At 41.6% G+C, this 14,610-nt stretch overlaps 1 protein-coding gene across 1 annotated transcript; it reads right to left on the bottom strand.

Annotated features, from left to right (window-relative positions):
* Positions 1-443: 443 nt before the first annotated feature.
* On the bottom strand, positions 444-8,046 carry ube3a (ubiquitin protein ligase E3A). The gene is made up of 11 exons (XM_028404300.1): positions 7,783-8,046; positions 7,259-7,303; positions 6,768-7,045; positions 3,822-5,011; positions 3,594-3,738; positions 3,206-3,411; positions 2,803-2,967; positions 1,896-2,051; positions 1,737-1,810; positions 1,446-1,589; positions 444-1,356 (listed from the first exon to the last, which is right to left on the bottom strand). Coding segments are annotated over exons 2-11 (2,481 nt in total). The 5' UTR covers positions 7,261-7,303; positions 7,783-8,046; the 3' UTR covers positions 444-1,235.
* Positions 8,047-14,610: the final 6,564 nt, after the last annotated feature.

Here is a 14,610-nt window from a genome sequence, read left to right as displayed (position 1 = left end):
TGGCTGCTATAGCCAGTGGTGTAGAGCTGAGGCACCCCCTGGTGTTGAAAAATGGCTCTGCAGGTGTCTTGCCCAAGGACACACAACAGTGACTAGGGAGGAGTTGGGATTGAACCACCAACCTTCTGGTTACGGGACAACCCTGCTATACCACTGAGCCACTGCTGCCCACATATATATAAATATATATATAAATATCCATGACATTTTGTAGACTGCCATGTTTGGGCCATGGGGTGAAGAAATGGATACCTTTAGTCATTTTAAAATCATTTCATCTTCAATGTGTATTGGCCAATCAGATTTGACTTGTTGATGCAATTGCAATTCATCCCATTGCATTGTCTGCATCTGCCTGGTTTTATAACACACTTATTGGGGGCACATGATTGGAAGGGTGGATGAAGTCAAGTGTGATCCACAAAGATGAAAAGAACTAGTCATGTGGTAACTCTCTGTGGTGACTTGTTCATCTTTATTTAGTTTGCATAATAGTAGCTTTACAGAAGATTTTCACATTCTTTATGTACCTGAGATATTTGGCCAGATAAAGCATTTCACTAGGACTCCTTCATGAATAGGTATTGCACATTTGTCGAATGAACTCACAAGCGTGCCATCTGTAACTCTTGGGAAACAAACCAAGAGGAAAGAAACGCTGCTTTTCAAGAGATTCTGAACTGACAAATTAGTGTATTCTAAGTGCTGCATGCTGCTGAAACCAAACTAACCAGCAGGTCACAATAAAAGTTTTCATTTCATTGAACACAGAAGGCACAACACAAAAATAAAACTTCTGAAAGGAAACAGTTATATAGCTGAATTTGCAGTCATATAAAAGGCATCCCTTCATTATACTAAATTAACAATCGTACCCTAGGAGCACCATTAAGCCCAGTGCACTTGTGTGTAAGGACTGAATACTGCTACGTTTTCACAACAAAATGAGTAAAGTCAAATAAAACACATAAATAAGCTGTGCTTTGTGTAAGTGCACTTTCACAGTATCAAAATTCAAACACTGCTCTAAAAACAAAACACACGTAAAAAGTTACTGTTTCAGTGCTGTCTTAACTCTTTGGGGAATTTGGGAAAGTGGCTAATTGGAGCAAGGCCTCGTGTGAAAGGCCAACAGAGTTTCAATGCAAGAGCTTAGTAATTAGGCACAGGGTTATTGCAGCATTATTTCATGGCCAACTGTAGTTTCCCTTTTTTATTCAATTAGTTTTTTTTTGTCACAGCATCCCAAACCCTTTGGCATACATGATGGCCTTAAGGAGTCTCTCTCTCAGTTTTTCCTTTGAGGAGTATTCAGGGAGCAGCAGTGCATTGAAGCAGGTGTGGGATGTTGGAAGCCTGCAAAAAGGGAACACAAGTGGGCAAATATGAATGAAGACATACAGGAAACTCCAAAACGTATGTGTCTGGTTCAGATTGCTTCATACCTGTCTGTGTCAGAACCATTCTTAGCTATGATCATTTTTAATTTTCCAAGGCCACCTACTGGTGCTCTGTCTGTGCCAGTGGTAAACTGAAGAAACAGCCTCTTCTGTTCCTCTCCAAAGGAGTGTAAAGTTTCCCAGAAATCTCTGTGAACCAAATAAAGATTTTGTAAAGTCACATTATGAACTGACAGTTCATTATTTTGTTAGCTTCATCAAAGTTCTACTTTTCTCCATTATGGAAACGTGTACCTGCAGCTGACAGAAAAGACATGAAACATTTTTTATACCTACTTGATTATTTGACTGTCTTTGCTATAACCTCCGTCATATTCTGTTGCCTTTTCCAGTGCTTCAAAGTCAAGTTTCTGTGAAGATAGAAGATGATGTAAACCTTTAAGGAAACACAGGCCAAGACTGAGAAATCAGTGTCTAGAATAGGCGTTTTCTCACCCTGCTTCCGCAGATGAGCAGCTCTACTTCCTCTGGTCTGAACAAATATTTCAGTGGTGACTCATTTGTGACCATCAGAAAACCTTTTTTGAAGGCATTAAACTGTCTCTCCACGCTCTTGTTTAGGATGTAGTCAACATAAAGATCCACAAACTCCTGTGATTTACAGATGTGAGCAGTAGAAACAATGTTGAAATAAATAATAATCTTTAACATTCTTTGTTTAACAAATATTCTGCAGTTAAAAAAGTCAGTTATTCATAAGATTCCTGTTGACACACTTGTGAGATGTACATTTCAGTCAAGAGGAACAAAGGAACATTTATTCTGCCCTACCTCAGTGCTTTTAAAACTCAACACTGAATATCTGTATATCTGTATAATGAAAATAGGCACACAACGTAATAACTAAGCCAGGCAGCAGAGGGTCACACGTTAATGCATAATATTTCCATCACAACTGAACAGACTGGATAACAGTGGCTGTTAGGGGTGAAACGGTTCACAAAATCCACAGTTCGGTTTGTATCATGGTTCGGAGGTCACAGTTTTTGGTTTGGTTTACAGTGTTGAGGTATTAACACAACAAGTAACCACATATCAGCATAAAAATATATAGCTTAATTATCCAACATTTACCAGATCTAGGACTCAGTTATTACAATGTGTTGCTGCTGCCCCTCTGAAGTTTCCATTCTATCGCTGCTTGTGCTTCAGAGAGATGCTCCAGTGTTGCAAACAAAACACACGGCTCTACCTGAGATACCGACTGAACTGTTCAGTTTTTTCCTGAACCATCCCTTGGGTAGTGGATGTACATCAGAATATGACTGATTACTTTATTACTCATTGCGTTAGCATTTATTTTGGGCACCTGTCAGCTAAGGTGCTTGGGCTCACAACTCACCTGTCTGTTCTCCTTAGTAACAGGAATCTGGTCCCCCTGGTCCTTCAGGTCATACAATACTGGGTTTCCAAAAAGGTCTGTGTGTGATATCTGGAAGGTGAGCATCATGTCTTCTTCCACATTGCCAGTATATTCAAACAATCCCTTAAGACTTTGATAGAGATCCTGCAACAGGAGAAATGTGTAAAGAATGAAGGGGAACATACAGCAAGTCAATCATTGGCTTTAATTAATAGTTCTAACCTAATAATGTGTTTGTAAAGCTTTACTCTACACATTGATATGAGCAGTTAAAAACATGCTCAGACAGACAGCTGTGTGCAAGGAATTATTAAAAAAAACCTGCTCTTTAATATTGTTTTTTTTACTGTGTTTTGAATTCATTAGGAGAAAGTTACTGTACTGGGTGTGAGTCTGACAGGTCCAAGAAAGTCCCTTTTTTTCCCATGAGTTTCCTGTAGACCACCATGGGGAAATGGACATCCAGGATACAGTTGTTATAAATTGCAAGTCCAAGGACAAGTCCAATGAGAGTGTACTGCGCTTCAGTCTCCAGCGAGGACGAATTAAACCAGAAAAGTTTTGTGTCATCATCATAAGTGAACATACCTGTTTAGAAAGTCATTTACAGAAAGAAAACACAAAGGAAAAATGAGTTCATCAATCTCTTGCCAGGAGCTAAATGACTGAGATCAGTAATATAATGTAATAAATATGAAGCTACATCTATTAGCTATCTGCCATTTTGCAAAGGTGTTAAATATTTGTACATGCTACAAAAACAGCATCACCTATGTCAAGATTAAAGATTTCCTCAAGAACCAACTGAAAGAACTCCTTTGAAACTCCTCCTTCATCTACACCTTGCTCCCCCTCAAATTCAACAAACAGCTGCTTCTTCAGGTCAGATGGGTTCTCCATGCAGATCATCTCCAGCTACAACACAGAGGAGATTCAATAACACTCACTCTCATGACATTTCTGTCATGCAAGACATAAAATGGAGTTCTGCGACTTACTCTAACTAGAGCGTCATCAATGATGTGGTCTCTTCGGACTTTAAGTTTGAGATAGGGGTTGGGCTGCTGGCCCTGGACCATGCTGTAGAGGGCTGTGAGGCGACGCTCGCTGTACATCCGGATCCTGTTGTCATAGTACAGTCCTTGGTTCTTGGTGATGACATCGAGGATAAAAGGGCAGGTCTGAAAAGAAAACTTTGTTTCGGCATCGACCTTGAAGAAGGTGAAATCTTTGTCCATCTCCACCACCTCGTTCAGTGAATCATTAATAAAATCCTCAAAAGGGATGAGGGGTTTTATACTATCTAAAGTACGGATGTTCAGTTCTTTCTCCAGTGGGTCTATGCGGGGGCCCTTCTTGTAGAGCCGCTCCTCACCTAACAACTCGTGAAGTGTGAGCTCGTCTGAATCTGGGTCTTCCTCATCCTCCTCATTGTGCTCTACATCCACATCACCTCCCAGGATACTTGCATAGAAAATGATCTTTAAACACTGGGTTGCAGCCACCACAGTCTCATCGTCATTTACCAGATTTTCCGCATCATATTCGTTGCTAACAACTGTAAAAGTTATGAGCTGCTGGAAGGTCTCCATCATACGACGGATGTGTGGGAGACCATACATTGACCAAAGCCTTGATAGCCTACCAAGCGCTGAAACTGGCAGTTTGCTCATGGCCTTGCAGAACTGAGGTAATGCCACTTCAAGGTACTCAGGGCTGTGAAGGTTTGTGTTTTCCATCACAATGATAAAGATATTCAGGTAATCTGGGTTTGTTTCATACACATCAAGATATTCCAGGTCAAGTTCCACGTTTGGAGTGAGGTAAATAAGAGCATTTACAAGAACTGCCTCCACCTGTTCAATGGACAGAAGTCTGTTGTAGACTCTCCTCACGGCGTTGACGTCCACCGTTATATCGCAGAAGTCCGTTTCACTCTGAGACTCGTCGGGTAAAGCAGCTGCAGAGGAGGCACTCGTCTTCTCTAAAGTTTTAGAGTCCACATCTGTTGGCTTACAAGAGTCAAGGTTTTCAGTAGCTTTTGGTTCATCCTTTCTGAAACTCTTTATCAGGGCGTCTGCATTGGAGAAAATCCTTCCGATGACACGGACGAGAGCAGAGTAATCCCCTTCTCCTTCACAGAACGTCAGGATCATACACACTGTGTTTTCTGTTAGGAAATGGACATCTGTAACAGAACAAAGGAAAATTAAAGCTGCAAGCAGCATTGCGGGCCCTCGCGCACCTTGCGATCTGCGGGGTCATCGCAGTCTTCTCTCCTATGCTCTCGTCTCCTATACTCTCCTGTGCTATGCTCTCCTCCTCTCATTTCCACAGATATACAACAAACACATGTTTACAACCAAACTTTCCTGCTACCAGTAGGTGGCGCTATGACCGTATCATCCTATTAGCATATATATCTGTTCAGACTCGGGTCCATAGCAGTAGTGTAAGATTTTGTCCACATTGCATAAAGTATATCGGTAGTACTGCATAAAACACAGCGAGTTCCTTTGTAATGGCGAATGGTCAACTTTGAGGCCACTCCCCCACCACACGGTAATACTTTTGAAAGAGTTTTGGAATGCGTCTATTCCCTATGGTGTCCTGAGTGGACACAGTGAATTTCAGCTCAATTGCATGAAGTATGCGAGGCATGAAAAGTTTTATAGCAGGGTCAGAAAACGGTAAAAATTACAAAAAAAAATCAAAATGGTGGACTTCCTGTTGGGTTTGGAGGGGGGGTCCAAGAGACTTTTTTGTGCGTCTTGGGGTGATACACATGTGTGCTAATTCTCATGATCCTGTGTCAAACTGGCCAGCGGGGCTACGCATTAGGGCAATAAATACAGGGAGTTCCTTTGTAATGGCGAATGGTCAACTTTGAGGCCACGCCCCCACCACACCGTCAGACTTTTGTAAGAGTTTTGGAATGCGTCTATTCCCTAAGGTGTCCTGAGTTGACACAGTGAGTTTTAGCTCAATTGGATGAAGTATGCGAGGCGTGAAAAGTTTTGTAGCAGGGTCACAAATTGCCAAAAATTAACAGCAATTTCAAAATGGCGGACTTCCTGTTGGGTTTGGAGGGGGGGTCCAAGAGACTTTTTTGTGCATCTTGGGGTGATACACATGTGTGCCAATTTTCATGACCCTACTCAAAACAGGCCAGGGGGGCAGGTAGAAAAACCTATGAAAACACAACATTTTGTGTAGCCAGTAGGTGGCGCTCTGTCAAAGCCTCAATATTGTTGTATAGATGTGTTTAGGGTCAGACTCTGATCATACATGTGACATTTCGTACAGATCGGACAGAAAACGAAGAAGTTATAGAGACTTTCTGTGTCCTCAGAAATGGTCAAACTTTGAGGCCACGCCCCGGCCACACCGTCAGATTTTGTAAGAGTTTTGGAATGCGTCTATTCCCTATGGTGTCCTGAGTGGACACAGTGAATTTCAGCTCAATTCTATGAAGTATGCGAGGCGTGAAAAGTTTGGCAGCAGGGTCACACATCGCCAAAAATGGCCACAAACCTTCAAATGGCGGACTTCCTGTTGGGTTTGGAGGGGGGGTCCAAGAGACTTTTTTGTGCGTCTTGAGGTGATACATATGTGTACCAATTTTCATAATCCTGTGTCAAACTGGCCAGAGGGGCTACACGTTGGGGGCGCTATAGAGTCATTTTCCTATGTGCGTTTCAAACGTCAGCAAATTTCAAAATTTTTCGGGCGAATGAATTTTTCTACCAAGTTTGGTGAGTTTTTGGGCATGTTAAGGCCCCCAAAAATGCGATCTAAGGGGGGGAAAGAAAAAAAAAAATAATAATCCTAAGGGTTTCAATGGGGCTCTTGCACCATTCGGTGCTCGGGCCCTAAAAATCAAGTCAGGATTAAGACCAGGTTCAAAGTGAGCACCTGTAAATGTGAAGTTAGTTTTACAGTACCTGAAAAGTCTTCCTTTGAGGAAGACGGGTCTTTATTGCTCATGTCACTGTCCAGCTGAGTGTTCGGGGCAGTGCCGGATGTGATGGAGGGGTGATAATCACAGAGTTTGGCATTAACCTTAAACAACTCAAGAGCTTTGGCAGCTGCTGAGTTGTTATCCAAAGGACGAAAATCACAACAAGATGCGCAAAACTCATTTGTGCAGTTGCGATTTCCACAGCCTTCAGTTAACTGCCTAAAGTAGCGCTCAATAAGATGCTTTGCAGTCACTCTGTTCCTGTAAAACAGAAAATCAAGTGTCTGCAATAAAAAAGCTTGAGACATACATAAAGTTTTATATACAATAAACTTTATCTATATAGAACATGGGATATTTAATTCATTGATTTTTATTATTCATTTTCATTCTGAGAAGCTATAGCCACATATGGTAAAAGCGATGGTGCAACTTTTTGTTTGTGTCAGTGCAAGTATAGATCATGTAACTTACATTCGGCTGGATTCAGGTGCAGCTCTACAGGTCTGGAGGAGTTCTCTGAAAGAATGATAGGACAGAACTGTAGCTAAACTCATAAAGTCTATTGTAAACTATTGTTACAACCGGCCTAGGGGAAACCTACACACTATAATAGTTTGACCCATATAATATAGTATTTTCTTGCTTTGGGGAAGATGGCCCTGGCCTGTTAATTACATATATAGCATATAACAGCATAACACCCACATAACAATACTAAGTTAATAGTAATAAGAATCACAGTGTTATATATTTGATGTTTTGTATTTCATGGCTGGATCGAGCCCTGCCACAGTATGATTACACCATCTACTGCAAATAGCCCACTTGACAGCGGACCGTCGCAAGCTGTGGTCGTTCTGTGGGCTAATTCACGCCAGTGTCACCATCAGCATACAAGCTCCAAGCAAGCTAACAAAGCGGACCCGACACGGAGCAGCGTTACACTCAGCGACATGTCCCGTCTCACTGCACTTCTGTCTCTTCCATGCACCAACCTGTGATTTGACGGTCAGTCCTGCGTGTCCGTCGGTCAGTGACAGTGCAAAAAACCCTCCTCGGTCAGTTTGAGCTGCTGTTGAGGCGACATTCACTGCAGCAGAGGCTGCTCCGTAAATAATGATGTACGAATATTTCTAAGACGCATAAATACCACTTTCAGCGTGACTGTACAATTAAGAAATGTGTTTTGTCACAGCAACATTCCCCCCTCTACCATCTTGTAAACAAGAGCGCGATATATCCCAGCATGCAGCGCGAACACTCCCCTCCCCCGAGAATAAACAGCATACTGGGCGAAGTTTACTCTGTCCGCCATGTTTGTAGGGGCCGTGATTTATGGTAATGCACTGATTTCAAGGGACTGTTTATTCTTAGACTACTCCTGGTACAATTTAGAGAGTACACTGTATGTTTGTGGTTTATACACGTGTTTACCAATATCAAAAATAAAATATTGATAACTCAGTGAATTTAAAATGATGCTTGCTATTGGCAGGCGTTATGAGAAAATACAGTTTTATTATGCTCTTCCTCCTAACTGGGGTAAAATCCTTGAAATAATCTGACTAGCTGCCAGTCCAGTCAGATCTAATGATTGAACCGTACTGCAGTAAGCCCACCATATATTGCCTACCCTTTAGTTCCTGTATGCTGAGTTACCCATAATGTTGTAGTTTTGAATTCAGTGATTTGTAATGATATAATGAGACTATAATATTTATTTTGAATTTAAATAACCAAATCAAAAACTATCTCCTATTTGGAAAAACATTCAGTCCCTTTGTTGAGGCCCTCTAGACTGTAATCAGATTCATGTTGTTTGCTTTTACTGTTGTCGTCGAGATGACTGAATGGAGTCAAGAGAGATTAAGCCAATTAGACGTAAACTGTAAAAGACATTTACTAAATTCCTAATGAAGTTCAAACTAAAAAACTCAAAACTGTATAAAAACAGTTCAAAGCAGCTGATTATTCAGGTCAAGATCATCAGAAACTCAATCCACCTGAAAAACACACGAGATGAACACACCGGCCTCCCTGTAGTATTAATGGAGGACACTCATTCATAACCTTTAAATCATATTCATAAACCATAAATCAAACCCGACACACAAAGCAGGTACTTCAGTGGCACCGTGTAAATTATGTATGATCTAATCCGTGCATTGTTATTCTGTCAGCATTCAGGCCTGATACAGGCTTTCAGACTTTACACTGTGTGTTACTATCAGAGGAAAGCTGCACATGGAAAGTAGCTCAGAAAGACAGACTGAATATTTGTACATTCTTATCAGGACTTTGTGCTTTCAGAGCATGTAACTAAGAGCTATAAGCTACCCTCTGCCTAAGCCTTAGGATTGATGAGGATTCCATAAAAGTATGCAATGTAGAAAAATAAAAAAGCATGCAAATTATTAATTGCTGTACTTGGTCTTTCTTCAAATACAAGGGTTTAACGTAAGGACTGCAGTAATCATTTTAAACACTGGGAGTCACTGTAGGCACACAAATCATCAAACATGCCCTGCATCAGCACAGACGTATTTCTATACTGTAGAACAGGAAACATTGTTCTTTTAATGCACTGCATATATTTGACAGCTTTAGATGCTTGTTGATAATAGATTCAAACGATTTCAGATCTCAAAAAATCTGTATTACTTAATGCTGTTTTAATATTAATGGTGCTTTACCTAGATCTCATACAGCTTTATTTTATAGGAAAGTAAAACTTTGTATTACTTTATATTACAGGATATTTCTGTTGTTGGTCTACCATTGTGTGACTTGGGTGTTTTAACACATTCCTTTGGATGAGAACTAACATATTAACACACTGGTCACACACTGGTCATACAAACACAATATGATCCATCAAAGCTGCAGTAAACCTATAGCTCGGAGTTCTGTGGGGTACAATTGTAGTTTTTGTCAAAGGAATCTGCTTGGTTTAACAATAGGCCTATATAATGGCTTCTCTATAGCAAAATACAACAACTTGGTCCACTTTTCTTGTGCAGTGAGTTAAAGTGTCTTTTATTGCTCTGGTTATGTTTCAAAGGAATGAATGGGGATCTAACATTTTAACATTTTCTACTATAAATGATCATCTAAGACATAATCATTTTGCTTCCAGCTATCTGATATAGATTAAGTGTGCCTAAAATGGACATAATCAAGGTGTGGCTTTTTCCCTTTAATGTATCAATTAGCCTCAGCAATAGTATTAGCAGCCTGGGACTGTGACTGCAGGGTGGTGCAGAGTTCAGGAGAGGACACTGAAGGTTGCATGTAGGACAGGCCTGTAGGATTATTTTTATCATGGCTGTTAAGCGATTGCTGGAAGTGTGCCATACAATACAACACGGGGGTCACTCAGGCAATCAAGACAGAGCTGATGTCTTCTATGATCAGGACACTTCAGAGACATCCTCACATCTGGCTCATAACCCTAGATTCTCAGCCCAGGGGATTTTCAACACTTCAGCACAATGTGAATGTAAGCATCATCACAACAAGCAGGCGAATGGTGCAATGAAATGTTTATGAGGCAAAAACAGGAAATAGGCTTAGACGAAGGTTTATGGCTCACAAGGTTTTCACAGGAGGAGGGTTCTCCTATAAGGTGCCCCTATTCTTTTTAGTCTAGACAGTTAATAGGAGATAAGAAATAGGCTTGTAGTGGATAACATCGTGTATACACATCTGACAATATACTTACAGGGTTTTGATTGACTATGACTCCTTATCTGGGACGACTACTGACAATATACCATATCTCATGGTTCAAAGGTTTTTTGATTATATTTTGTTTTTGTTTTGTTTTTATTCAGAATGATGTATTCACATAATCACATCAAAGATATTGTGGTGCAAAATAGTCAAAAGAGTTTTACACTATTACAACGAACTGAAAATAAAAACAGAATGTTTAACGTTATGTACAACAGGTCAGCCAAAGAGCCCTGAGACCTCAAGTGGTGTTCATTGCATAACATGACCTGAATGAATGAGAGCATCCACTGAAACGGAAAAGTACACTGCTCAAAGAAATAAAGGGAACACTAAAATAACACCTCCTAGATCTCAATGAATGAAATAATGAAAATCTTCATTCATTACATAGTGATATACATTAAGAATAAAATAACAAAATTATTAACCCATGGAGGTCTGGATTTGGAACTATACTCAAAATAAAAGCAGAAACTCACATTACAGGCTGATCCAACCTGAGTGGAAGTTCCTCAAGACAAGTCAGAATGAGGCTCAGTGGTGTGTGTGGCCTCCACGTGCCTGTATGACCTCCCTACAATGCCTGGGCATGCTCCTGATGAGGCAGTGGATGTGTTCCTGAGGGATCTCTGGAGCAAAGCAGAACTTAACACTGGAGTCAAAGAAGGCATCAAACACACATTGAAGACAAATCATTCTATGAAAGTTTGACAAGTCAAGCCAACCTTCAGTTGCAGAGTGAATTTGTTCATTGCAATACCATAAGTGACCACTAGGACAAAATAGCATCAAGACTGTAAAACCTTTTTTCTTGGTGTCATCATGCTAAACTGATATAGTGGATTTGGTAAACATAACTAAACCTCAATATTCTTACAAGAATATTAGGCCTGTTTTGTTTCTCTTTCCTCCCACAGACAACCATCCGGTAAAACAAAGACCCCAAATCACCTGTAGGTGTTTGCCTTTTTGTGTTATTTGTTCAGCATGTGTCCCTGCTGTCTCTGTTGGCTGGCAGCCTGTGTCAGTGGGAAGTTAGACTGAAAAGTGCAATACTGATTTGTCTAAGCCTCTCCTACGTGATGGAGCAGAATGGAGCCTTACAATGCCTCCACCAACTGAAGACAGATGGCCCTGGCTCACAGGGGGAGAAAAGCCTTGAGTTATCATTGGGAATCAAGTGATGCAACGCACATCTCTACTGGTGTAAATGAGATAAACGAAAGTCTACTCAGCAAAACGCTAAAATTTAGAACAGGTGAGGATGCAAGGTTTGTGAAACAAACACTTCACCACGCAGCTATGTGGTGGCTTTAGTGGCTTAAGGCAGCTTATAAAACATCCTGATTTAAGCTTGTGTCACAATGGGTCATGAAGCAGCTCATTGAAAAAATGTAAATTAAAGTCCATTAACTTGTGCCGATTTAGTCTCCTGTCTGTCTGTAGACTGTGTGGTCATCCAAAAAGTAATTACAGGATAATCGGAGACAACTGTGAGGATTTCTTTCTTTTCTTTTTTTTGCTGGAGCCTGTTCAATTATATCATCAATCTTTTACATAATTTCTCATAATAGAAAAATCTGTATGCATGTGCTGCTTCTCTACTGTACACATTGTAAGCCCATACATAGAACACAGCGTGCATAGAATAAAGCACTTTAGTGTAGACTAAAGTGCGTGACTTTGTGTGTACTTGTGTAGACTACAGCGTACACACCGTATGCAGAAAAAACAGCTGATCAGTCCGGCTGCTTTGCACTCTTTGAAAGAGATGGAGCGAGCAGCCCTGCAAGGGAAAAGGAGTCATCATTATTCTGGTGTTCGGACAACAAAGCTCTACATGCAACGTGCACTGCTGATCAGTAATTTGAGGGTGAAAAGAGCTGAATGTATGCAGACACTGTGCTCTAAAGTGTGGACACAGGGGCGACAACTGGCCGGAGCCAGAGCTAACCCATGAAGCGGTCAAAGGGTTAGGCCATGTGGAATAATAAGTCACCCTGCAGTTGCAAAGTGCTGTTTGTTTTTGTCCCAGGTACATTAAAGCAGTGTGAGGAGTTACATTTTTAGCATGTTAGCCGCTGTGGGAATAAGGCTCCTAACTGTGACTGATGATCTACCTACTGGGCAACACACAACTGTGGGGCTGACTTTGAAACTAATCCAAAGATGTCAATGTCCTATTCTAATAACAGTCAGTCAGTCAAGAACAGTCTGCTCGATGCTTTCCAGTCTGGATTCAGAGCCCATCACAGCACAGAAACAGCACTGCTTAAAGTCACCAATGACATCCTCATGGCATCGGACCGTGGACTCGTCTCTGTACTCGTTCTACTGGATCTCAGTGCTGCCTTCGACACCGTAGATCATCGCATCCTGTTACACAGATTAGACCACGAGATCAGGATTACAGGAACAGCACTGCGCTGGTTTAAATCATATTTATCTGACAGATTTCATTTTGTTCACACTAACGATGTGTCTTCCACAGGTACAAGGGTTAATCACGGTGTTCCACAGGGTTCTGTGCTCGGACCGATCCTGTTCACCCTCTACATGCTCCCTCTAGGAAACATCATCCAGAAGCACGGCATAAACTTTCATTGTTATGCTGATGATACCCAGCTGTATTTATCCATGAAGCCTGAGGAAACGCTAGTCAGACTACAGGCGTGTCTAAAGGACATAAAGGACTGGATGTCCTTCAACTTTTTACTATTAAACTCGGACAAGACTGAGGTCATTGTTTTTGGACCTAAACATCTCCGATCTAGTTTACCAGATAATACTTTCTGTCTGGATGGCATTACTTTGGCCTCCAGTACGACTGTGAGGAACCTTGGAGTTATCTTTGATCAAGACATGTCGTTTGTCTCTCATATTAAGCGTCCTCTCTCAGAGTGATGCTGAAAAGCTCATCCATGCTTTTGTCACTTCAAGACTGGACTACTGCAACTCTTTATTGTCAGGATGTCCACATTACTCCATCAACAGTCTGCAGCTGATCCAGAACGCAGCAGCTAGAGTTCTGACAGGAAGCAGCCAAAGGGATCATGTCTCCTGTTCTAGCGTCTCTTCACTGGCTCCCAGTGGACTCAAGAATACACTTCAAGATCCTTCTTCTAACCTACAAGGCTCTTCATGGACTTGCTCCATTATATCTGCAGGACCTGATTGTACCATATGTTCCTAATAGGACACTCAGATCTCTGAGTGCAGGTTTACTTGTAGTTCCTAGGATTCATAGAAGTAGAATGGGAGGACGAGCTTTCAGCTATCAGGCACCGCTATTATGGAACCAGTTACCAATCTGGGTCCGAGAGACAGACACTGCCTCCACCTTTAAGACTAGACTTAAAACTTTTCTGTTTAGTAAGGCGTACAGTTAGCCTTAGACCTAGTGTGTAGCACAGCTATGCTGCTCTAGGCCTACGTTGTCGGGGGGCACAAACATGATCCACTGAGCAGTTTCCCTCTCACCCTCTAACCTCTCCTTTTCTCTCCTTAGTCTGGCTCACACTGGTCTCAAGACCTGCATGCTGACCTGCAGTCCGGCCCGTGAAGTCTCTCTTGCTCTACGCTGTCGGGGGCACAAACATGATCCTCTGAACACCCTCTGACCTCTCCTCCACTCTCCTTAGTCTGGATCATACTGGGTAATATCGTCTCATAATCTGTGTTAACTGTCTTCCTTGTAGTTCTGTGCCTCGCTCTCGCTCTCTCTCTTTGCAGGTCTCAAGACCTACCTACTGACCTGCAGTCTCTCCTGTGCTCATCGACTTCACTAGCCCCTGCTGCTCATCTTTGCTACCAAATTACTATTCCTACTTATGGACCGACGATATATATAGATATCTATTGCAATATAATCACTGTTTCATCTTGCTGTCATGTTTGCTCTGTACTGTATCATGTTTGTATCATGTTTGCTCCTCTTTCTCTCTCTCTCTCCTTCATCCTCTCTCTCTCTCTCTCTCTCTCTCTCCCCTTCATCCTCTCTCTCTCCTCTCTCTCTCTCTCTCTCTCCTTCATCCTCTCTGACTAGCAGCAGGACTGGTTCCCCCTTAAGTTGACGGGTCCTGCTCAAG

This window comes from Parambassis ranga, chromosome 4, assembly GCF_900634625.1.
Source record: "Parambassis ranga chromosome 4, fParRan2.1, whole genome shotgun sequence".
Classification (NCBI taxonomy): domain Eukaryota; kingdom Metazoa; phylum Chordata; class Actinopteri; family Ambassidae; genus Parambassis; species Parambassis ranga.
Note: the sequence above shows the minus strand (reverse complement) of the source record. Positions and strands in the feature narration are given on the sequence as shown.

Excerpts from the sequence above, each read along its gene's own strand:
- ube3a (XM_028404300.1), bottom strand. Across the intron at positions 2,968-3,205 it reads ACCTGTCAGACTCACACCCA|GATCTCTATCAAAGTCTTAA; the intron begins GTACAGTAACTT and ends CTCCTGTTGCAG. Across the intron at positions 2,052-2,802 it reads TTACTAAGGAGAACAGACAG|GAGTTTGTGGATCTTTATGT; the intron begins GTGAGTTGTGAG and ends TGTAAATCACAG.